Genomic DNA, 25,766 nt, shown 5'->3' with positions numbered 1-25,766 from the left:
AATCTTTGAAGAATATCCTGTATGATATCTATTTTTCATATAATGAAAGTGAATGAGGACCAGTGTTGTGGAACTCCAAAATGAAAAAAAGGGCACCATAAAAGTATAACAAAAGTAGCGATTATTATCTTTATCTTTTATATTGTCACAACCGTGAACTATAATTTATTGCTTGATATTGCTATTCTTGGGGCTATTGCTAGTCATTCATTTCAATGGGGTCTTCTAGGAATTCAAGATGTTTAAGATCAGTTTTAGTGTAGGGGATTGAGTCTTCAATAGTTTTTAATACTAATAATAACTCCCTTCAACAGCTTGCTTTTTATGAAGAATATACAGTTCTAGACATTTCTGGAATCACAAGTTTTAGGGAAATATCTTATAATAGATATATCTATATCTAATATCCTACATGGGGGGCCTTCGAATATTTTCTCAGACAAGGGGGGACCTTGGAGTCAAAAAGGTTGAGAACCACTGCTGTAGGTCACACATGTGGTGCAGTTTCAACACTGGTAGTGTTTATTGTCTGTTTGTGAGAGATTAAGAGATCAGGGTTAATCTACAGCAGATCCAGAGAAGGTACTGCATGCAAAGGCAAAGAATGTTCTTGGAATGAAATAAAAGCATACTGTGAACTGTATACTGTTTAGTATGTTCTGTGCACTGCCTACTTTTTTTATTTAATAGTATGTAAAATAGTATAATGCCACAGCAATCAGACTTATGCTACACTTGTGTAAAATTACCTCATTATGTTGCATGTTTAATTTAAAAAATGTGTCCAGTCATCTCGGAAATAAAAACTGTTATGCTGCATTGTTATCCAATTTTGTGTAAAAGCATCTTTGCTATTAGCAGTCTGATCAAATCAGTTCAGAAGTGGCATACTGGCACACTACTAGTAATAATAAGAGTAGGATTGCAGTGTGCCATTCCGCATTCAGCTAGTGAGTCCACATTGGAAACGGAAGGGAAAGTTGAGCCCATTGCATGTTGAGATACGGGATGTTCTTATGTTCTGAGTTCTAGTTGTATACTGCACATTTGAGCAAATATATCAGGTCAGCAGGTAATTTTATGCATACTGAAAATGTGCATGCTTTGCTTAGTACACATAATGCATACTACTAAATTAGTACAAGTAGTAGAAAATGTAACTGAAATTAGAGGTAAACGATATATCAGTTTAACTCAACGATCGTGCCGATAGTTGCTTTTTGGAACTATCGGTTATCTGCAAAAGTCTATGCCAATAGGTGCCGATATATAGCCTCTATATAAGTCAATAAAAGTCGATAAGTCGATATAAGTATATATAAGTCGATAAGTCGATATAAGTCTCCATCAATTCAAAATAAGAGTCACCGGTGTGTTTCTGGCTTATTTGAAATTAAAAGTCCTTCAATATGCATGAAATCTTTGTTTTTTTTCTGTTTTTGTTTTTATATTTTGGGTTGGAAAATAAACTACTTCTGGGATTTTATTAATTTTGGACTCTTTGTCTGTGCTCATCATAGTAAGCAAAGACTAAGATATTTATTTAACATTCTATAAATCAATTTTAAAAACTATCGGCTGATAAATCGGTCATTAGTTATTAGTTATAAGTAACGGCAAAATACACTATCTGTCGACCTCTAATTGGAATAAATGATAATATCGTCCACACACAGGAGGAGAGTGACGAGAAGGTGGAAATTGAGGACAATGATGTTGAAATGGTCTTTGATGAAGACTTTGATGCAGAAGATGAAGCAGAGGAAGATGAGAGGGAGGAGGAAGGCCTGGAGGAAGAAGAGGAAGAGGCAGAGGAGAGCACAAAGATGAAGATCCTGCGCAGAGTAGCAGGAGTGGCAAATAAACTGAAGGAGACCATTGGCAACCTCATCACAACCGCTGGACAGGTGGTGGTCACCATTCTGCTTGGTTTGACAGGTGAGATATCATTAAACATGTCTTTCCAGAGGAACATTTCATTGCTCAGAGGTTGCTCTTTCATTACTCAGGAGATTAATCAAGATCTCAGTTCTGTTTCATTAAGGTAGCAGCTTTATGTTAGATGTTTCTCCTAAAATTCCTTGTAAAAATTACAAGTAGACTCAAATGAGACAATTGTTGACATACAGTAAGAGTATAGAGCTATAACAATAATGGGAGTTTCTTCAACTTTGGCCACTTTCATGTCCCAGGGGTTGATTTTTATTAAAAGTAACAGATTTCAACATTTTGTTATATGAAGGGCACATTAAAATTGACTTGAAAACTTTTTTTACCAGGCCTTTGTCATTTATTTTTGGTACTTTTCAAATGAAAAGCTGAGGTACTTTTCATCTTTTATGTGTTGATTTGACTGTTTGTCTTTTTCAGACCCAGACTTTCAATATTAACCGATGAAAATCCATTATAAAAATACAAATTATTACATGTTTAAAACTATGATCATCTAAACAAAGGGTCAAATAAAAATAAATCATTTCAATATTTATTGTGTGAAGGTTATTTCCTTACCTGTTCGTACCTGTACGCTGCTCTACAGATGTCTGCTAGAGAGGTGCCATTGACCAGTGCCCACGAGGATGCCACACTCCTTGTGGAGTGTGCTCAAACCAGGGGGTGGGCACGGACTGGGTCTGGTAGGCCAAAGCGATGGCATCCACGAACCAGTGGGCAAGCCTCTGTTTGGAGACAGCGTTCCCTTTCCGCTGTCCGCCGAAGCAGACAAAGAGCTGCTCAGAACGTCTAAAGCTCCGTATGCGATCCAAGTAGATGCACAAAGCATGCACCGGAGGTTGGGTCTGCCTCCTCCGGGGGCAGTGCTTGCAGGCTCACCACCTGATCCCTGGGAACCTTGGGCACATAGCCCGGTCAGGGTCTCAGGATCACGTGAGAATCTTCCGGACTGAATTCTAGGCACTCTTCGCTGACAGAGAACATTTGCAGGTCCCCGACCTTCTTGATGGAATTGAGCACGGTCAGGAGGGCAGTCTTCAATGAGACGGCCTTTAACTCGACTGAATCTAGGGGCTCGAATGGGGCTCTCTGTAGTCCTAAAAGGACCACAGAGAGGTCCCATGAGGGAAAGAGGCACAACCTAGGAGGGTTCAACCTCCTGATGCCTCTCAGGAACCTGATGATCAGGTCGTGCTTACCGAGAGCCTTCAACAGTGTCGTGGTGTGCTGCTATAGCAGCTACATAGACCTTAAGAGTGGAGGGGGACAGTCGCCCATCCAACTTCTCTTGCAGGAAGGAAAGCACTGACCTGACTGCACACCTCTAGGGGTCTTCGCTACAGGAAGAACACCACTTAGCGAAGATACGCCACTTCAGGGAATACAGCTGCCTTGTAGAAAGAGTGATCGTGTTAACCACTGCAGGCGGTAGACCAGTTAGGTCTTCCGTGTCCCATCCAGGGACCAGACATGGAGATTCCAGAGGTCTGGGCGTGGGTGCCAGAGGGTGCACCTTCCCTGAGAAAGAAGGTCCTTCCTCAGGGGAATTTGCCAGGTAGGTGCTGTCGCGAGGGGCGTGGGGTCCGAGAACCAGATCTGGGTGGGCCAATACGGAGCCACGAGAATGACCTGCTCCTCGTCCTCCCTGACCTTGCACAGAACCTGTGAAAGTAGGCTCACTGGGGGGAATGTGTATATGTGCAGCCCCCGGGCCAGCTGTGTGCCAGCGCATCAGTACAGAGGGGAGCTCCTGTCAGGGCATAACAGAGCGGGCAGTGGGAGGATTCCTGGGAGGCGAACAGGTCTACCTGTGCCTTGCCAAATCGACTCCAAATCAGCTGGAGCACCTGGGGGTGGAGTCTCCACTCTCCCCTGAGCATCCCCTACCGTGACAGAGCATCTGCTGTGGCGTTGAGGTTGCCAGGGTCGCCGCTGACTCCAGAGGAGGTGGTGACGGGCGAATTGCGACATCCGACGAGAGCGTAAACTGCCTTGGCGGTTTATATAAGCCACAGTCGTCGTGTTGTCCATCCGGACCAACATGTGCTTGCCCTGGATCAATGGCAATAGCCTCCGCAGGGTGAGCTGTACTGCCAGCAACTCAAGGCAGTTGATGTGCCAACGCAGGCGAGGTCCTGTCCAGGAGCCAGCGGCTGCGTGCCCGTTGCACACGGCAACCCAGCCTGTCTTGGAGGTGTCTGTTGTAGCCACGACGTGCCTGGACGCTTGCTGTATGGGGACTCCTGCAGGAACGCAAGGTCTGTCCAAGGGCTGAAAAGACGGTGGCAGGCGGACATGAGAGCCACGCGATGTGTGCCACGGCACCATGCGTACCTCAGGATTCGGGTCTGGAGCCAGTGCTGTAGCGGTCTCATATGCATCAACCAGAGCGGCGTGACCGCCGCTGAGGGTGCCATATGCCCCAGGAGCCTCTGAAAGTACTTCAGTGGGACCGACATTTCCCACCTGGATAAGTTCAGGCAGTTCAGCACCAACTGCGTGCGCTCGCATGTGAGGTGCACTATCATTGACACCGAGTCTAACTCCATGCCGAGAAAAGAGATGCTCTGAACTGGAGAGAGCTTGCTCTTTTCCCAGTTGACCCGAAGCCCTAAACAGCTGAGGTGCGTGAGCACCAGGTCCCTGTGTGCACACAGTAACTCTCGAGAGTGCGATATAATCAGACAGTCGTCGAGGTAATTGAGTATGCAAACGCCCATTTCCCTTAACGGGGAACATCAGGGAACAGGCTCTATCACACCCTTCTGTAGGAGGACCGTGATCTCCGCCCGCAGGATGGCGGTGCTGCGAGTCGGATGGTTATGACCAGCCAGCGTGATGGGTTGGAAAGCGATAGCCACGCGTCCAAACTCCGGGCAAGGGGCACTAACAGAAGGATCACATCCGACGTTCCTGGGGGTGGGGCCCTGTGGCGGGGGGAGCAAGGAGTGCCGTGTCAGGGAGTGGTGCTCCGACCCGAGGCAGCTGCGCTGAAGGGACCCTCGAAGCACTTACCTTGCTCCGCGCGCCTGGCGTAAGGCGGGCCGGCGATTGAGGAGGAGGGCCTCTCGGGCCGTCCTCGAGACTCATCACCACCGGCCGGTCGGGAGTGTGGTTTGTGTGATGCAGCGGGACACGCGAAGGCGGGGGGCCACGTTCGTGAGGTCCGGTAGCTGTGGGGATGGTGACCGTTAGCACTGGCAGTGTGACCCTAGGAGAGAGGAAACTGCTCTTTTTTTTGACAATGTGGGAACCGCAGCCCGTACAGGGTGCGGCAAACAGAAAAGGAAAAGGGAACAAAATATTTTCCTCCCTGCCCTCCACCGGGGGATGGAGTGGTCTGGCTACCAGTAGAAATACAACCGCTCGGCTCCGAAGAAAAAATCTGAATGAATCCGTATTCCTGCCTCCATTTTATACCTGTATGTCGGGGGGAGTAGCATGCAAATTCTACTTGCCAATTCTCATTGGCCTTTTCTCAAAGATCTGAAGGTGTCTCGGGCTTTTAAGATCGACCCCTAGTGTCACTACATCGACACAATGTCGAGTGAGTGACAGAAGGGGAATTTGAGATGTGTTGGAAATGACATTGTGCTGAGATTTTTTTATGACAAAAAATGACATAAATCTTCTGTGATACATGAACAGACACTGTTAGACATTGTTAGTAGACAAATAAAATAAACTAATAAAAAATATTTTAACAAGATTTTACCTTCTAGAAATGTTGTTGAAGTTGAAGAAACACCCTTATATGGATATCATAGATCAGATCATTTGGTCTTGCATGAAAAATTTGATGAGTTCTGACCTTTGTTTGCAGACTGTGCAGCTGGTTGATCATCACAGTTTTTTTGATGATATATCTTCTTGTCTTCAGGTATGATGCTCCCCTCTCTGACGTCAGCCGTCTACTTCTTTGTGTTTTTGGGTCTGTGCACATGGTGGTCGTTCTGCAAGACCTTCGACATGCTCCTCTTCAGCTGTCTGTGTGTTCTCATGGCTATCTTCAGCGCTGGACATCTCATCATACTTTATTCTAACCAGTTCCAGTTCCTCCAGGAGGCCATCAGACCCAACGACAGTTACGTCAGGTCAGACACACACACACACACACATATGCACACTGAGGTCGTCCAGAGTTCTTTTTAAAGCTTGGTGACTGCAAAAATAATTTTCGGTAGCAATTTGTAAAAAGGTTACCTTGGTGAACATTAGTAAATGCATTAGGTATCATGAACTCACAATGAACAATGTATTTTTTTTACAGTGTTTATTCATCTTTACAAATGTTAGTTAAAAAACAGTTGTTCATTATAAGTTCATGTTAGTTCAAAGTGCATTAACTAATGTTAGTTTTAATGATTTAAAAAATGTGTTAGTATATATTGAAATGAACCTAAATTAATAAATGCTGTGAAAGTATTTTTCAATGTTGTTTATCTTAACTAATGTTAACATATGTAACCTTATTTTAAAGTGTTACCTAATTTTCTCAGGGGCATTCACACCAATCACGCTTTTTTTCAGTTGTTTTCCAATGTAAGCATTTGCTAGATAGATGTCTTTGACTGTTGTGCAGTGACCACGTTTAGATGCACTTAAGAATTTTTTTTTTATTTCAGGGTTTTTACAGAAAGCGACATTCTGAAACATCATGTAATCCAGAACGCTGATTTCCTTTCGCAGTTTAAGGGATTAAAAGAAAGCGGTTTAACACATCCAGGTTTCTCGGCAAGAGAACGCAGCTTATACATGCCATTCTCACAGGTTTATACAGTGCATGTATACGGGAACGCCACTTTCTCGGAATAAGCCGCTTACTGGTGTCCATGAAAACATAGTTAGTGTCTCCCTGTATTTTATCAGCGTCTAGTGAAAGACTGTTAACTGTTAAAAACACATCTCCAGACATCTGCGTTCTGTTATATTCATTGTGCTGCATCTTGTTTAGTTTTTGTACAAGGATGCTTTTGGTCCGAACGGCCCCTTGTTCAGTATTTATTGTTATGTTTTGTGTAGATTTGTGGGTTTTTTTAAAGAAAAGGATGAAACTCATTTTTGTGGTAATCAACATTATGCTACAAATGCTGTTGATTGAGCTTAACTTGTATTGAACCCGGAATATTCCTTTAATATCTTCTATCATTTGCTTTGCGTGTAAATTGTGAGAAAATTCTTTTCTCGCAGTGTTCGGGATTTAGAAAAAAGCCTAACCCAAGTTTGTACAATATGTTGGCGTATTGAAACGTATAAAATACATATAAAATAAGTGTATGATGAATTAATCTGTATATATATATATATATATATATATATATATATATATATATATATATATATATGAAGCTCTATAAATGCATAAAAAAGTGATGTTAAACTTTAGAACAAGATGTGTCCTATGCGCAAATAATAAGTATTTTGTTATGTATTTGTTACCCCTGCCCCTCATTAATTATTTCTAAATCATTAGAATCTGAATACAAGTTTGTACAACAGTGCCGGTAAAACTGGTATACTACATCATATGTTTAATGTCATATTAATTGTATTAATCTGCTCTTACATCATAAATAATGAATGTTTATGAGAATAGCCATCATGTCCTGCAGCACAGTTTTCTGTGTCTGTGTTCAGGAGGTGCGGTGTGGTTTGAAAACACAGATAAAAGACCCCGTATCCCATCTGTCCATGTCTGTTCTGACAAAAACCCTCTTCATATGATCCATAGTCGCATGCAGCGTGTGCTGAAAGATTTATAACAGTGTGAATACATACAGTGCCTACCACATGTTTTATATCTGTATCCTAAAAGGACATGAATCTTTATTGAAATAGATTCAATCTTTTACCACTTTAGCAACATGACATTTTATAATGTTCAAATTAAGCAAAAAGGAATGAGAGGCTGTGCTGTATTATTAATGTAGTCACGGCTTTCATTGGATATTTCCATCTGTTTTCTCGGATTTGTGCAGGGTTACCTGGTGTAAAGTACCGGGTTATACAGCGATTGTGATCTTTAGGTGCTGATGGAAGAAATAGATACTGGATTATTTCTCTTCAGGAGTTTAGACCCATAAAGATGCCTTTATATTCTTTCAGACTCGAGTTATACAATTGCATCTCCTGACCTCTTCACACACATGCACTCTTGACGTGCACATACACTGTTGTCGTTTCCACCTTCCTCTCCCGTTGTTTACTGGCGATTACGTCTTCTTCTAGCGTTTCTTCGTGACAGCTATTGCTCATTTGTGAGTGTCGCCACTTTGTGGACACACTAATAAGTGCAAATAATTCCAGGTGCATGCGCACACTGCATGTTTAAAGTATGTGCAGTTAGAAAAATCGGGCAAAAAAACTAAACAAAAATCAGTGCTCGAGCACTTTGCTGAAAAACTCCTGACCGAAGTAATCTTTGGGATAAGACAAAGAATTAAAGTGTCCCTTAAAATCAACATGAAATCAACACTGACCCTATTTATTAATAAACGTTCCTGGTTTTATTGTGTTATTCTAAACAGCTTTTTATTCTAAAGAATTTTTTTTTTGTCTTTGTAGTCTTTCATTGCAATATAATAACATGCCATGACTTTCATTTTTGGCTGATGTCGTCTAGGCCCGCTGTTTTAGACTACTGTTTTTTTATATTTTTTTTCAATTATTTTTCCCCTTTTTCTCCCAATTTGGAATGCCCAATTCCCGATGCACTTTTAAGTCCTCGTGGTCGCGTAGTGATTTGCCTCAGTCCGGGTGGTGGAGGACGAATCTCAGTTGCCTCCACATCTGAGACCGCCAACCCACGCATCTTATCACGTGGCTTGTTGAGCGCATTGCCACAGAGACATAGCGCGTGTGGAGGCTTCATGCCATCCACCGCGGCAACCACGCTCAACTCACCACACACCCCACCGAGAACGAACCACATTATAGCGACCACGAGGAGGTTACCCCATGTGACTCTACCCTCCCTAGCAACCGGGCCAATTTGGTTGCTTAGGAGACCTGGCTGGAGTCACTCAGCACGCCCTGGGATTCGAACTAGCAAACTAGCAAACTCCAGGGGTGGCGTATTTTACCACTGAGTTACCCAGGCCCCATGTTTTAGACTACTGTTGATGGTCATGCAGCCTTTAATGGACTAATTAACAGTTAATGGACTAATTTATTGCTATTACATTTTTTTAAAGCAATAAAGTTTGTGGCTAATAATGATAGGTTTGAAAAAGAAGTGTTATCATTGGGATATGTACAGATGCTCTGGAGGGTCAAAAAGCCTTCTTCAAAAAATGTGTCTGCAGAGTTTCAGATGAGTAGTAGTCCTCTACAATCCACTGCAATCTCACAGTCAGGTCAAAATTGCAGGTGGATAAATCAACGTCCCGTCCTACATTATTTTTACTTGTAATATGTCACATTACAGAAATAAAATGGCTTGACAAATATTTTTCTTCCTTTCTTTCCCTTTCTTTCCTTTTCTTGCTAAATTCCTTCTTTCCTTCTTTCCATCATTTCTTCCTTCTTTCCTTCTTTTCTTCATTTCTTTTTTCCTTCCCCTTTCTTGCTGCCTTCCTTCTTTCCTTCCTTTCTTCCTTCTTCTTTCCGTCCTTTCTTCATTCCTTTTTTCCTTCCCCTTTATTGCTAACTTCCTTCCCCTCTCTTGCTTCTTTCCTTCCTTCCTTCCTTCCTGCCTTCCTTCATTCCTTTTAACTTCCTCCCTACCTTCCTTCCTTCATACCTTCCTTTCTTCATTCCTTGCTTACTTCTTCCCTACCTTCTTCCTTCCTTCATTCCTCCCAATTTCTTCAAAATCTCTTCTCATTTCTTGTAAACTTCCTTCCTTACTTACTTCCTTCTTTCATTCCTTACTAACTTCCTCCCTAGCTTCCTTCCTTCCTTCCATGCTTCCTTCCAATTTCTTGCTAACATCCTTCATTTCTTTTTCCTTCCTTCCCCTTAATTGCTAACTTTCTTCCACTTTCTTGCTAACTTCCTCCCTTTCTTCATTCCTTCCTTCCTTCCATCCTTCCTTTCTTCATTCCTTTTTCTTCTTTCTCCTTCCTTGCTAATTTCCTCCCTTCCTTCCTTCCCCTTTCTTGCTAACTTCCATCCTTCCTACCTTCCTTCCTTCCATCCTGTTGTTGTTTCCACCTTCACTCTGGTTGTTTACTGGCAATTGCTTCTTCTTCTAGCATTTCTATGTGACAGCAAAGGCCCATTTGTGAGTGTTGCCACTTTGTGGACACACTAATTAGTGCAAATAATTCCAGATGCATGCGCACACCGTACGTTCAAAGTATGTGCGGTTAGAAAAATCGGGCAAAAAAAAAAAAAAATCAGTGCTCCAGCACTTTGCTGAAAAACTCCTTACTGAAGTAATCTTTGAGCTTAAGACAAAGAATTAAAGTGTCCCTTAAAGGCAACATGAAATCAATATTGACCCTATTTATTAATAGATGTTCCTGGTTTTATTGTGAGCGGTTCTTCACAGCTTTTTATTATAATAAAAAAAAAAAAAAAATGGTGTGTTTGTAGTCTTTCATTGCAATATAATAACTTTCCATGACTTTCATTTTTGGCTGATGTCATCTAGGCCCATTGTTTTAGACTACTGATGATAGTCATGCAGCCTTTCTAAAATCTTGCAAACAGTTAACAGAGTAATTTATTGCTAATAAAGTTTAATGCAATAAAGTTTGTGGCAAATAATGATAGGTTTGAAAAAGAATTGTTATTATTGTGATACATATAGGTGCTCTGGAGGGTCAAAAAGCCTTATTCAAAAATGTGGCTGCAGAGATTCAGATGAGGAGTAGTCCTCTACAATCCACTGCAATCTCACAGTCAGGTCTAAATTGCAGGTGGATAAATTAACGTCCCATCCTACATTATTTTTACTAATTCAATATTCTTTTTTACTTGGTAATATGTCACATTACAGAAATAAAATAAGTTGACAAATATTTTTCTTTCTTTCTTTCTTTCTTTCTTTCTTTCTTTCTTTCCCTTTCTTGCTAGCTAACTTCCTTTCTTCCCTCCTATCTTCCTTGCTTACCTTCCTCCCTTCTTTCCTTCCTTCACCTTTCTTGCTAACTTCCTTCCTTCCTGCCTTACTGCCTTCCTTCCATCCCGTTTTTGTTTCCACCTTCTCTCCGGTTGTTTACTGGTGATTACATCTTGTAGCGTTTCTTCGTGACAGCTATTGTTCAGTTGTGAGTGTTGACACTTTGTGGACACACTAATTAGTGCAAATAATTCCATATTCATGCACACACTGCATGTTCAAAGTATGTGTGGTTAGAAAAATCGGGCACAAAAAAATCAGTGCTCGAGCACTTTGATGAAAAACTCCTTACCAAAGTATACTTTGGGCTTAAGACAAAGAATTAAAGTGTCCCTTAAAGGCAACATTAAATCAACACTGACCCTATTTATTAATACATGTTCCTGGTTTTATCTTGAGTGGTTCATCACAGCTTTTTATTCTAAAGAAAAAGATGGTTTGTATTTGTAGTCTTTCATTGCAATATAATAACTTGCCATGATTTCAATTTTGGCTGATGTCATCTAGGCCCCATGTTTTAGACTGCTTTTGTTGGTCAAGCAGCCTTTCTAAAATCTTGCCAACAGTTAATAGACTAATTTATTGCTATTAAATTTTTTTAAAGTAATACATTTTGTGGCTAATAATGATAGGTTTGAAAAAGAAGTGTTATCATTGGGATACGTACAGATGCTCTGGAGGGTCAAAAAGCCTTCTTCAAAAAATGTGGCTGCAGAGTTTCAGATGAGTAGTAGTCCTCTACAATCCACTGCAATCTCACAGTCAGGTCAGAATTGCAGGTGGATAAATCAACGTCCCGTCCTACATTATTTTTACTTGTAATATGTCACATTACAGAAATAAAATGGCTTGACAAATATTTTTCTTTCTTTCTTTCCCTTTCTTTCCTTTTCTTGCTAAATTCCTTCCTTCCTTCATTCCTTCCTTCCTTCCTTTCTACCTTCCTTCCTTCCATCATTTCTTCCTTCTTTCCCTCTTTTCTTCATTTCTTTTTTCCTTCCCCTTTCTTGCTAGCTTCCTTCTTTCCATACTTTCTTCATTCCCCTTTCCTTTCCCTTTCTTGCTAACTTCCTTCCTTTCTCCCTTCCTTACTTGCTAATTTCCTCCCTCCCTAACTTCCTTTCTTTCCCTTTCTTGCTACCTTCCTTCCTTCCTTCAATCCTTGCTAACTTCCTCCCCTTCCTTCCCTTTTTTGCTAACTTCCTTTCTTTCTTCCTTTATTCCTTGCTAACTTCCTCCCTACCTTCCTGCCTACCTTCCTTTTATTCCTTCCTTCCATCTTTCCCATTTCTTGCTAATTTCCTTCCTTCTTTCTTTCATTCCCTGCTAACTTCTTCCCTTCCTTCCCCTTTCTTGGAAACTTCCTTCCTTCCTTTTTTCCTTCCCCTTTCTTGCTATCTTCCTTCCCCTTTCCTGCTAACTTTCTTCATTCCTTCTTAAATTCCTCCCCACCTTCCTTCCTTACTTACACATTTTTTGCAAACTCCCTTCCTTCCTTCCTTACTGCCTTCCTTCATTCCTTCTTACTGCCTTCTTTCCTTCCTTCCTTCCTTCCTTCATTCCTTGCTAACTTCCTCCCTACCTTCCTTCCTTCCCATTTCTTTCTAACTTCCTTCCTTTCTTCATTCTTTTTTCCTTCCTTTTTCATTCCATTTTTCCTTCCTTCTCCTTTCTTGCTATCTTCCTTCCTTCCTTTGTTCCTTCCTTCCTTCCTTCCCCTTTCTTGCTAACTTCCTTCATTCCTTGTTAACTTCCTCCTTCCCTTTCTTCCTTCTTACCTTTCTTCATCCCTTCCTTTCATCCATCCTTCCTTTCTTCTTTCTCCTTTCTTGCTAACTTCCTCCCTGCCTTCCTTCCTGGCTTCCTTCTATCCTTCCTGGCTTCCTTCCTTCTATCCTTCCCTTCCCTTTCTTGCTAACTTCCTTAATTCCTGGCTAACTTCCTCCTTCCCTTTCTTCCTTCTTACCTTTCTTCATCTCTTCCTTTCATCCATCCTTCCTTTCTTCTTTCTCCTTTCTTGCTAACTTCCTCCCTGCCTTCCTGGCTTCCTTCCTTCTATCCTTCCCTTCCCTTTCTTGCTAACTTCCTTAATTCCTGGCTAACTTCCTCCCTCCCTCCCTCCCTTCCATCCTTCCTTCCTTCCTTCCTTCCACAGTTTGTTTGGTATATCCTCCATTGTTCGGACAGACTGCTCTTCTACGTGGAAGCTCAGTGTTAATCCTGGTCTGAATTGGCATCATTTTGTCAACCCCATCATGCTTTTGGTCCTGTACTACACACTGGCCACCTTGATCCGTCTGTGGCTGCAAGACCCCATGATTATGGTAAGATTAGGATCACTTGTCGCATGCCATCTTTTACTGTGACATTCTTCTGTTTTTAGCCAACTTTTTATGTTGGTCTAAAACTTAGGTCGTCACACTTAAAAATAAAGCACTAAAATGTTAAGGTGAAATTCAATTTTGTATTATTTTTAGGTTACCACCTAGCAAACCAGTGTAATATTTAAATATTTTATTTATGTATTTGCGGTGCTGTACGTTTGCCAGGCTTTCACCAGCACATGCCATTGAGATCCAGTGAAACTGATTCATAGAACCAAGTAATTTCCTCTTAAACATCATATTGACATCTCTCTGCAAACAACCAGTTTGATCTCATCACCTTTTCACCCGCACTTCAGTCCTCTGCATTCCAGTTCACAGGTTTTATAGACTGGTCAATGCATGGCATCCTTTCAAATGGTACATATATGATCATATTGATCCATAGGCCTCTAGGTTTGATTAGAGCGCTGTATCATGATTTTGATGACCCCGTAAATCTGAGCAATGAGAATAACTAATGACATGACACATCACAGAGAGATTGATGTTGAATCATAAACACAGTTATGCATTCAACTGCTCAAATGATTAGTGATTTTTTTATATGTCAGGGCTCTGATTTCAATTTATTTAGCTGTTGCATTTTCTTTTGTAAGCTGCTCTGTGATGTTTTAATTCAATGTGTTGTACCCACTGACCTTATTTCTCTTTATTGATGTTTTTTCCAGGAGGAGAGTGAGAAAGAGGAGGTGAATGAAGGAAATGAGACAGTTGTAAATATTTTTGGTCTAACATCATACATCAGGAAGCGTCTGCTCTGGTGGAAAGCCCATCAGAAAACAGAGAAACGAAATGTGAGAAAGTAAAGAGGTTTTGGATGAATTTATACTCCAATGGCAAGCCATTAAATGGATAGTTAACGCAAACATGACAGAATTTTCTTTTTTGGTTGAACTATCACTTTAAGTGGCAGATAGTCATGTTATCTTAAACTCTAGTGTGTGTTTGCTCCTTCTCTCCCCGTCAACATTAAATGTTTTTGTTCCTCGAATTGGCCTGAGTGCTGGTCTCTATCTGTGAATAGTGCTGCTGTACATTACTGTACTCAGAGCTGGTGTTAGGGAACAGCATAATGTTATCGATCCTCCTGTACAAGTCAATACATTCACCTCGCCCCATCTGCTATCTCTTTCTAGCTCATCTCTAATCAGGATGGTTACAGCACCACCGAGGTTTGCACTGATTGTGGTTTTGCCAAGTCTTATGTAACTCTGTGTCTGCAAATTTTAACTGTTGACAAATATAGTGTGGCTTGTGTTTGTTTATGCATTACTCTTGGTGTGGCATGATTCTGTGGGTTCTGGGTGAAACTGTATCATCTGTGTTCATCTTTGGGTGAATCTCACAAACACATATCCAGGTCACATTTCACCCCAAAATCAAAAAGAAATCAGAAATTGCATTTTGCATTAAAGGAATATTTCAGGTTCAATACAAGTTAAGCTCAATCATGAGCATTTGTAGCACCATGTTGTTTGCCACAAAAAATAATTTCGACTCGTCCTTCCTTTTCTTTAAAAAAGCAAAAATGGAGGTTACAGTGACGCACTTACAATGGAAGTGAATGGGGCCAATTTTTTGTGGGTTTAAAGGCAGAAATGTAAATCTTATAATTTTACAAAAGCACTTTAATTCTTTCGTTAAAACATATGTGTTTTTTGGGCAGTAAAGTTGTTTAAATTGTCATTTTTACAGTCGTTTGTTGACATTACATCATCATGGCTTAACACATAACTTTACACAGAAAAGGTAAAAAAGTGATTTTATTACACTAAAATCATGTTAACACATATTGTTTATGTCCTGTGGCTACACTTTTGAAACAATTTTTATTTTAACATTTACAGATTGGCCTCATTCACTTCCATTGTAAGTGCCTCATTATAACCACAATTTTTGCTTTGTTTTTTTAATAAACAAGGGAAGAGTTGAAAATATTTGTTGTGGTAATCAATATTATGCCACAAATGCTGTCATTTGAGCTTAACTTGTATTGAACCTGAACAATTCTTTAACAATAATACATATATATATGCAAAAGTCTTAGGCACATAAGATGTTTCATAAAACATTTGTCTTAAGATGGTTATATATATATCTTCAGCTTTAGTGTGTCAATAGGAAATATACATTTTAGACTCCTAAACATTTCTTTTGCAAATAGAATAGAATGGAAGAACAGGGAGCCCTGCAACAGATGTCATGGCCCCCGCAGAGCCCCCCACTGAATATTGTGTCTGTCTGAGATTACAAGAAGAGACAGAAGTAATTGAAACAGTCTAAATAGATAGAAGAACTGTGGTGAATTCTTCAAAAAGCTTGGAACATCCTATCTGTCAATAACCAAGAAAAACTGTTTCCAGGTGTACCTAGGAGAATTGGTGCTGTTTTGAAGGCAAAGGTGGTCACACCAAATATTGATGTATTTTTATTAATGTTTACTGGACTTTGTATGACTTTAATTGATAAATGAAAACTATTTATGGCATTATTTTTAAAGACATCCTCACTATGCAACATTTTTCACAAGTGCCTAAAACGTTTGCACAGTACTGTATATATATATATATATTATATATTTTGGGGTGAAATATGACACTGACATGCTCGGAAGGAGTTAAAGTTGTTGTCCATGTAATAATGTTTAACTTAAAACTATGAGCATTGGTAGAATGCACATAATCTTGCATATCATTTCATTTTTTAAATTGTTTAGATATAGTAAACAATATATTTTTCAGATTTGTGTTGTGCACCAAGAGCATGTAATGTGATCGTGTTAATAATTTTGTCTGTGTTTATTATAAAGGTAGTGGTGGTTAACTCCAACGGGACATTGTTTGACTATGTGTCTGCCGTGCCCACTGAAAACGGGCCTGTCAGTCTGGACATATACTTGACTCCACAGTACATAGTTGATCAACCCACAGAAGCTGAGGGTAAAACACATCCATAAATACATTGTATTTCATCTTAAAGAAGTAAATGTCATGACTTTGTTTTAACTTTCAGTTCACTGTTCAGTTTTCTTGAAAACAATCAAGTTTCACAACATATGGTAGTGCGGATAACTTCAAAATCACAATTAGAGTCGAAACTGCCTTAAGACTTAACAAATAGAATGTAAAAGCCAGTTGTTTGTTAGTCTTGTGATGCCAGACTTTTGACTATCAGCATAAAGTCTGATCCACATTGCAGACAATGTAAATTTGTGTAGGTTTTGTAAATACAAATTCTGTCTGTCCAAAAGTAAAGAGTGACAGTTATTGTAATAATATCATCTATTAAAATACACTTTCACTTACTTATTTGTCATTTTTCAGAAACATCATTTCCACCACAGTGTGATTTCCACATCATCATTAAATATGTACTGTGTCTGAGAATATTCTGTGATGGAAATGACATTTCATACATAAAACAGCAGTCTTATTTGTCTTGCAATAGCTAATTTCATAGCATGCATTTTAAATCAGTTTTGTAATATTATTATTTTATTATTATTTAAACATTAGTCAAATAACAAATACGGTACATTAGTCATTTTTTGTAATCTTCATATATCAAATATTTCTGTATTAAAAATCTAAAAATAAAAAAGTGTTTTTTATCTTGTTCTCTTTAACAATATCTAAGATAATAAGATTTTAATGTGTAAGATAATAGGACTAATTCTTTTAAGCATAAACCTCTCTAAATTGTATTATATTTCTCTAAAAACAAGGCTTAATAATATCTTGCATCATTTTAATTCAAGTAAATTTATCAAGTTAAATTTGTTTTAAATTTATATTTTTTGTGCAGTGCTATTGAAGAAACACCCTAAATGTTTTTACTTTTGTATGATCCAAAAAGTGCACAAATGTACTTTATTGTATTATTGCCTAAAACAGAGGAGACAGATGTGAGCACACATGAAGTTGTGGACACACAGCTGGAGGAGGAGGAAGAGGAGGAAGAGGAGAAGACAGAGGAGGAAGAGCAGGGCGGACCCCCAAGCACTCTCGTAAAAGTCTTCAAGTTCATCATGAAGCAGAGCTACATCTGTGCTCTCATTGCAATGATGGTGAGGAGGTCAAAGGTTTAACGAACAGTTCCCCCAGTGAAAAATGTCATCTTTTACACATCCTTATGTCGTTCCAAACCCGTATGGGTTTCTTTCTTCTGTTTAACACAAAAGGAGATGTTTTGGAAATTGTTCAAGCTTTTCTTTTCCATAAAATGAAAGTAGATGGTATTTTATATAGTCAAGCTCCAAAAAAGCACCATAAAAGTTGCATAAATGCAGTCCATACAACTTATGCGCTATATTTCAGGTTTTCTTAGTGTCATATAATAGGTTTGTGTGACAAACAGGCTGAAATACATTTACCCTCCACCAGAACTCTCAAATCTCATTTGTGGTTGCATTTGTGAATTAAACACAAGCTGCAAATGTGATCTGAGAGCTGAGATGGAAAGGGAAGTGTATCAGCAAATAACAGCTCCAATTTTGGTCTGTTCCTTACACAAAGCTAAAGTACGACTACTGGAGATTTGTAATATGACACTCTATTTGTAACATATGGACTAAGCTTCATACTGAGTCCTTTGTTGGAACTTGACTGTATAAATCACCATCCACTTTCATTGTTTGAAAAAGAGCAGCTCGGACATTCTGCCTAACATCTCCATTTGTATTTCATGAAGAAAATAATGCAGGTCAGAATAACATGAGGGTGAGTGATGATAAACATTTTTAATCTTTGGTTGAAATAATCCTTTAAATTGCTAAATTTGATTTATGAAAAAGCTTACCCTTTCTCTTACGATATCCCACTTACACATTCAAAATGCTTGGGTGTTTTTTTCTTTCTAAGGCGTGGAGTATAACGTACGTCAGCTGGCCGACGTTTGTGTTCCTCCTCTGGTCCTGTACTCTGTGGATGGTGCGAGACAGGAGGAAATATGCCATGCTGACGTCCCCGTTCATGGTGGCGTATGGGAACTTCCTGCTGGTGCTTCAGTATATCTGGAGTTTTGAGCGGTTAGATCCGGTGCCTGGATTCTTCCTGAAGATGAAGGTGCCTTTCAGTGAACTGAGCACCAAGGTAATAATTGGTGAAACATTGACCAATTCGAAATGCTGGTATTTTGAAATGATCTAAACCAGACAAAAATACTGATTAAAAAAAGAGGGAAGTGTTAGTTCTTCCTATGTATGAAATAGATGGTTATTTGATTTCAGCAGTTTTGTGTACATTTCGTTTTGCATTCAGTTCCATTACATAATATTTGTATCTGCATTATGTTGGTCATCGGCCAGCCTGCTCTCTAATTGTTGGCATTGGCCATTGAAAAATCCTTAAAGGAATAGTTCACCCAAAAATCAAAATTCTCTCGTCATTTACTCATGCCATCCCAGATGTGTATGACTTTCTTTCTTCTGCTGAACACAAATGAAGATTTTTAGAAGAATATCTCAGCTCTGTAGGTCCATACAATGCAAGTAAATGGTGAAAAAAACTTTGAAGCTCCAAAAAGCACATAAAGACAGCATAAAAGTAACCCATATGACTCCAGTGGTTTAATCCATGTCTTCTGAAGTGACCCAATCAGTTTTGGGTGAGAACAAACCAAAATGTAACTCTTTTTTTTTACTATAAATTCCTAGCGCCATCTAGCGCTCTGCGCATGCGTCAAGCACTAGGAAGTGTAATCAAACTTGAAATCATGGTCATGCCTAGAGACTGCAATGGCATGATTTACAGTGAAAAACAAGGTATATTTTGGTCTGTTCTCACCTGATCGGATCAGAAGACATGGATTAAACCACTAGAGTTGTAAGGATTACTTTTATGGTGACTTTAAGTGCTTTTTGGAGCTTCAAAGTTCTGGCTACCATTCACTTGCATTGTATGGACCTACAGAGCTGAGATATTCTTCTAAAAATCTTTGTTTGTGTTCAGCAGAAGAAAGAAAGTCATACACATCTGAGATGGCATGAGTGTGAGTAAATGATGAGAGAATTTTCACTTTTGAGTGAACTATCCCTTTAACACAGTCATTTAATGGTGATTAACCTTTTTACGGTTATTGCAGTTTGCTCATATGTTTTGCTATTGTCTCTGTGTGTAGATTCTGTGTCAGTTGAGTTTCTGGCTGTTGCTGAGACAAACTTTGATGGAGCGACGAGAGAACATGAAGGAGGAACCCACGCTTTGTGATGTCAAAGTGGAGGAGCAGAAAAAGGGTGTGTCATTTATTAGAATCCCAAAAATTTGTGCAACTTATTATGTTAGTCAAATACATTTTACATGATCATTTTGCACCCTGTTTCACACATATTGCGTCTGCAGCACGTGAACGTTGCAGTAGAATAACTGCAACCACAGGCACATACAGTACTGAGCTTTCACACTGACAACGTAAGGATTTCTTTTAATAGCAGCCAAAAATTATTGAATGGTTATTGGGAGTTAGCCACTGAGAATAATTAGAAATTTGATCATCATGAAAACTAATTTACATCCATATAGTAAATAGTTCACATAGCCATGTGTCATTTTTCAAACAAGTGAGTAGTTCACTCCATTATATTCAAGCATGTGTTATGCTGTGTATTCATATGAGCAGCAAAATAAATACGTGCCCGTGCATATTTTATATTCCACTTTTTCCACATTCATGTATACATTTTCCACTTCTTGTACTGTTGTTGTTGCGCTGTATATTTTTGTCCTTTGCTCTGTATTTTATTGCATTGTCCTGTGCTGAAAATTATGGCAAATTTTGATGTGAATAATGTAATTCTGACATTCCCCCCAAAAAATACCATCTTGGTTTTAGAGGAAGAAAAGGAGGAAGAGGAGGGGGATGAGAATGACCTGATGCAGGTGATGGGGAAACTGGTAATGGCTCTACTGGTCAAATACTGGATCTATATCTGTGGAGGAATGTTCTTCTTCGTCAGCTTCGAGGGAACCATGGTCATGTACAAGATCGTCTACATGATGATGTTTCTCTTCTGCGTGGCTCTCTACCAGGTTCTGCTCTTCTCTGGGCTCATGAAGGCTTGAGTGCTTCTCAACTGGTTTTGCTTCCGGACACAAGTTTTGTAGAATTGTTTGTCATAGAAAAAGTAAACAAAAATGTCCTTAAAATAAAACTGCATAGGTCCAACAATATTATGAACGTAATGCACAGGCTGAATAGGAAAATGGACAAGCTGCTAAATGTATCTTGAATTTCAACCAATAATTCACAGCACAAAAATTGTGGTCGTCAAATAAGTGTATTTAAAGGAATATTCCAGGTTCAATACAAGTTAAGCTCAATCGACAGCATTTGTGGCATAATGTTGATTACCACAAAAAAATAATTTCGTCTCGTCCCTCCTTTTCATAATAAAGCAAAAATCGATGTTACAGTGAGACACTTACAATGGAAGTCAATGGGGCCAATTTTTGAACGTTAAAATGCTCACTTTTCAAAAATATAGACGCAAGACATAAACAATATGCGCATAAGCATGATTTTAGTGTGACAGAAACACTTACTAACCTTTTCTGATTAAAGTTATAGCCAATTTTACAACTTTGTTGCCATGACGATGTAATGTCAACAAAACCTTAAACCTTAATACGACTGTAAAAATGACAATTTAAACAACTTTACAGCTCAAATAATACACAAGTTTTAACAGAAGAATTAATATAAGTGCTTTTATAGAATTATAAGCTTCGCATTTCTGCATTTAAACCCTCCAGAAATTGGCCCCAATCACTTCCATTGTAAGTGCCTCACTGTAACCTCCATTTTTGCTTTTTTTAATGATAAGGAGGGACGAGACGGTAATCGAGGGGTGGGTCATGTTATCTTTTACTTGTGTAGTTTTGTTAATGGGTTTTGAGGATTTTAAGCATGTCACAGAACCTGTCCATGTTGACATATGTAACATAAGTCTAGCTTCTACCAAAAGATGGATGTATTTGTGCCAAAATACTGCTCTCCCAATAATGCACTAGTTGCATTTTATTATTTCAATCAGTGTTGTTTCCCCTGCTATCCACGACTCAATCAGAACAGACCCATTGACCCATTTTCGTGTTGCAACCCACCAGTTGAGAAGCACTGCAGTAAAGGGTGTGATGTAATAGGGATTTTAATATGTGTCAGAACACAGGTTCATGTTACAAAATAGTTCGCAATAATGTGAACATCAGATGGAACGCATTCTTGCACTAAAAACCTAGTACGACATGCAGAACAGAATACAGGTGCCTCAAGTTGACATTCTTTTTAACCTGACGCAACGTCTAAAAAAAAATACGTGCCGCTCCTGCACTTGATGATGAAAAAAACTGCTAGACATGGCGCAACGGTCAGAAACGTCCATCCAGGGCATATTTGCATAGAAAAACAACTGGAAAACAGCACAGATGGACGCATCAATGTGTTCACCCAGAAATTACAATACTGTCCTCATCTACGTACCCTCATGTCACATGATTTATTTTCCCACATGGAACATGAAAAGAGATACAGGAGTATGTTGTTGAGGCTGCACTTTTCCAAACAATGAAAGTGGATAGTAACTAGGGATGCACCGATTTATCGGCGGCCAATATTTATCGACCAATTATTAACCAAATTTAAACCGTTGGCAGTCGGGTATAAGCATGAAAACATTGATATGAAAAACTGATGGTTGATTTATAATTAATTAGTAACACACTTTGTAAATACTCTGTGTATTTAAATGCACAAGCTAGAAATAATAAAGGCCACATTATGTTGAAGGGTTGGCACTCATAAGAACATGTAATAATTACTTTTATTCTTTCTCGTTCTTATGTTGATGCAGAGGAAACGCCATAAACAGACGTGACAGTTGTGATAACAGCAATTAGCTATAGGCTACATGAGGAGGAAAACCATCCATAATGCTTTGAAACCAGCAGACTTTGACTTCTGAGATATCGACATGATATCCATAAATGCTGCATGATTCATTGAATAAAGATTGAAATCGCAAAATGGCTTTGTGCGATTACTAAACCTTAAACGGCTGCGTTTCTGCATTCAGCACTTCACAGCGCTGTGTGAGCAAGCGGCGCCCTCTAGCGGTGTGGATGGTATTATACATAATTCATAAGGGGGTTTTGTTCCTTTGGTTTAACCATATTATTTTGCCATGATGTGGTTGACATTTCCGTTTAATTGCCACACATATGCATAGAATGAATTTGTAATGTTCTATTATATACAGTACATATATGTAAAATGTGTTTTCTGTTGTTTTGAAATGCAAAAACAGAAGTGCAGAAACGTTTTAGTTGAATTTATTTCTTATCAATAATCATGTAATCATATTTAGTTATTTTTTGTATCTTTTTAAATGTTTAGCTTCTATGTATCTTTCATTGTGGCTCTCTTTAAAAATTTGGCCTGTCATGTGTTCAACAGATACAATCCATGTTCAATGTAAATTATTTGTTGTTAGAACAGTGAAAAAAAAACTTTTGTACATCTTTTTACATTTTTGAAGCATAATTCCAAAGTAAAACAGTGATCTGATGACAAAATAAGGTAAGTGGAAAAATCGGCCTATAGTTTTTTTTTTATTATTTATTTATTTTTTTAATCAGAATCGGTATCGGCTAAAAATTGTCATATCGTGCATCCCTAATAATAACTTCAAGGCTACAAAAAGAACCAAATTTTTTTAACTTGGAATATAGAGTTGGAGCCATGTGGACCACGTTTATGATGCTTTTATGGTGCTGTTTTGCCCTTTTTGGAACTTGACAGCCACTAGTCCCTGCATGCTTTCATTTGATAGAAAGGAGCAGCGTGAACACTCTGCCTAACATCTCTTCGGCATGTGAGTAAACTATTTTTAAACTGTTTAAAAGCCCTTGACAGAGCGGTTATCTTCTCCTCAGGTTCATTATGAGTGGTGGCGCAGGATCCTGAAGTATTTCTGGATGTCTGTGGTAGTCTACACAATGCTAGTGCTCATCCTCATCTACACCTGCCAATTTGAGAATGCCATTGATACCTGGACTGCTATGACGGGCATGTCAGTCGGAGTGTGAGTTTTGAAGACCCACAATGATTAGATTATTGGATATGAAGTACAATTCAAACCCTAGTGAGCTCCCTTATTGTCTCCATAGGCAGCTATCTTTTCAAGCAGCATCATGACAAAAAGGAAGCTCATATTTATCTGTCTTCATGGACAGCAGTTCAACGGTCACTTATGGGAAGCGTGAAAGTGACTGAACAAATGCTCACTGTTGATTCCAATACAACGCAACAGTCAAGTAAAATAAAATTCATTTTTAATGATCACTTATTTTACTCAATATTTACTCAGAATTCTAAAATATTTGAAAACAGACAAAGTTTTAATCATTGTCAAGGCTGTGGTTAGATGTTGTAACTGAAACAAGGGGGAACTAATAACTCTGGTTATGAGCAGAGCGGGCACGGTTGGCTGATTCTCATGAAACAGTCAAGAAAATGTCCTGGTCCTGTTTTATTCCAAAATCAAATGAAACAAATAAGAAGTTACATTTTCCATAAATTAAAATGAAGAAAATTAAGATTTGCATATCACATTATTTTTGTGACAGTTACAAATGTTTTACCCTCAAGTCTCACCACCGCAATGAGAATTTTTTGATATATATAAAATTATTATTTTCACTGATTTAATATTTTTACCTCACTAGATTTTTGAACAAAGCATATGTTCAAATTATGTCTGCAAAAGTAATTGAAAATATATTTAAGATTGCAATTTTGGCTACCGCATTTGCCGTGAAAAGTGTTAATTACATCATTCCATTTAGGTTGACTCGCGTTGCATCCAAATGATCTATTTACAACATGTTGTTTTGCAGCACTTGAGCACTGTAACCAATCACAGACATGTTTGTTGCACGTGCGATTTGGATTCGCTAGATGCAACACCACTGTAAATACTATTAATCAAAATGAAAAATGTAATTGCGATTACAAACTTTGTGGAAAAATTTACATTTATTCATTTCATTTTGCAAAATGTGTTTTGAATGTGAATTTTTTTTTTTTTTTTTTTAAGTATACTTCCAGTTCATAAAATTAAAATGAATTAAAAGAATACTTTAGTGGACTGTAAGGGAATATACTTCATAAACCATACTTCAGCACACTTTAAAAAAAAGTGATCTAATTATTAATGTGAACTTAAAGGATTATTTTGTAAGTACATTTTAAATCAATACCTTTTAATAATGTTTTATTGTACTTTAAAGGTGCTGTAAGCTATTTTTTTCATGGAAAAGTATGCACAAAATGTTCCTACTCCCTTAAAGATATTAATGAAATAAGTGTCCTGAGATATCTCACCGGTCTCTGTGACAGCGGTAGACTTTGTAAACAGCAAACAAAACTTTGTCCGCTTGATGCTTTTCACCTGTCAGTCATTTTGCTCGTTCTCATAGTGTTGTAGTTGAAGCGGATCATTGAGGCTGTGATTCATAATGTTTGTCAGTTGGGGGCGCTATTGTGCCACTGTTGAATTTGACAGCCACAGAAACAAACAGTGCTGCTCTTTTGCTTGGTTTTGGTCTCAAAATTATCTTTGGAGGGCAGTTTTAGAATAAGGGGGCATGGCTAATTCAACGGCTCAGTCACATGAAAGCTTCAGAACACTAAAATCGCTTTCAGCACCTTTAAAGAAGTATCATTAATTGGATTTACTGCATACTAATGCACATTTAAACAAAAGTATACTTGATTAGCATTTCAACTTTAGTGTTTTACTCAGAATTACATTTAAAGTGAATGTATTTTAAAATGTTCTTTAGTATCTTTTCAAGAAATACACTTCCAGGACATTATTTTATAGCATAGATTAGTGTAATAAAATAGTATATTTGTTTATCATGTCAACTTCAGTGTGTTACAAACAGTGTGTTTTTTTTTAAGTAGCTTATGCTTTCAGAAAATAGCCTACACTCTCAGGACATTATTTCATAACAGTTTAGTGTATTAGATCACCATAATGTTGAAAACAATGCATGTGTATAAGAGAAAATTCAGTTGCAACAAAGTACATCCAATATTACTTGACATGTATTTGAAGTGCATTATAATGTGTTACAGATTACTTAAGTGCTACATAAGTGGATCAAAAAAGCACTCAAAAGTTGCTCGCTGCATTTAGCATATATTTAAACTAACACTAAATAAATGTCACTTAAAGGGATAGTTCAACCAAAAATGAAAATTCTCTCATCATTTACTCACCCTCATGCCATCCCAGATGTGTATGACTTTCTTTCTTCTGCAGAACACAAATGAAGATTTTTAGAAGTATATATCTCAGC

At 38.5% G+C, this 25,766-nt stretch overlaps 1 protein-coding gene across 1 annotated transcript in view; it reads left to right on the top strand.

The window, feature by feature from the left end:
* LOC127440425 (piezo-type mechanosensitive ion channel component 2-like) overlaps positions 1–25,766 on the top strand; it is a 144,868-nt gene that overhangs the window by 38,041 nt on the left and 81,061 nt on the right. The window contains exons 6-16 of the mRNA XM_051696980.1: positions 1,677–1,938; positions 5,834–6,047; positions 13,176–13,344; positions 14,076–14,201; positions 14,544–14,579; positions 16,217–16,346; positions 17,301–17,473; positions 18,267–18,497; positions 19,525–19,639; positions 20,236–20,432; positions 23,334–23,482. Of these exons, the coding sequence (XP_051552940.1) occupies positions 1,677–1,938; positions 5,834–6,047; positions 13,176–13,344; positions 14,076–14,201; positions 14,544–14,579; positions 16,217–16,346; positions 17,301–17,473; positions 18,267–18,497; positions 19,525–19,639; positions 20,236–20,432; positions 23,334–23,482 (1,802 nt within the window). The remainder of the gene's footprint in view (positions 1–1,676; positions 1,939–5,833; positions 6,048–13,175; positions 13,345–14,075; positions 14,202–14,543; positions 14,580–16,216; positions 16,347–17,300; positions 17,474–18,266; positions 18,498–19,524; positions 19,640–20,235; positions 20,433–23,333; positions 23,483–25,766) is intronic.

The sequence above is a fragment of the Myxocyprinus asiaticus genome, chromosome 5 (genome assembly GCF_019703515.2).
Source record: "Myxocyprinus asiaticus isolate MX2 ecotype Aquarium Trade chromosome 5, UBuf_Myxa_2, whole genome shotgun sequence".
NCBI lineage: Eukaryota > Metazoa > Chordata > Actinopteri > Cypriniformes > Catostomidae > Myxocyprinus > Myxocyprinus asiaticus.
The sequence above is the reverse complement of the archived record's forward strand: the minus strand, read 5'-3'. Positions and strand labels throughout refer to the sequence as shown.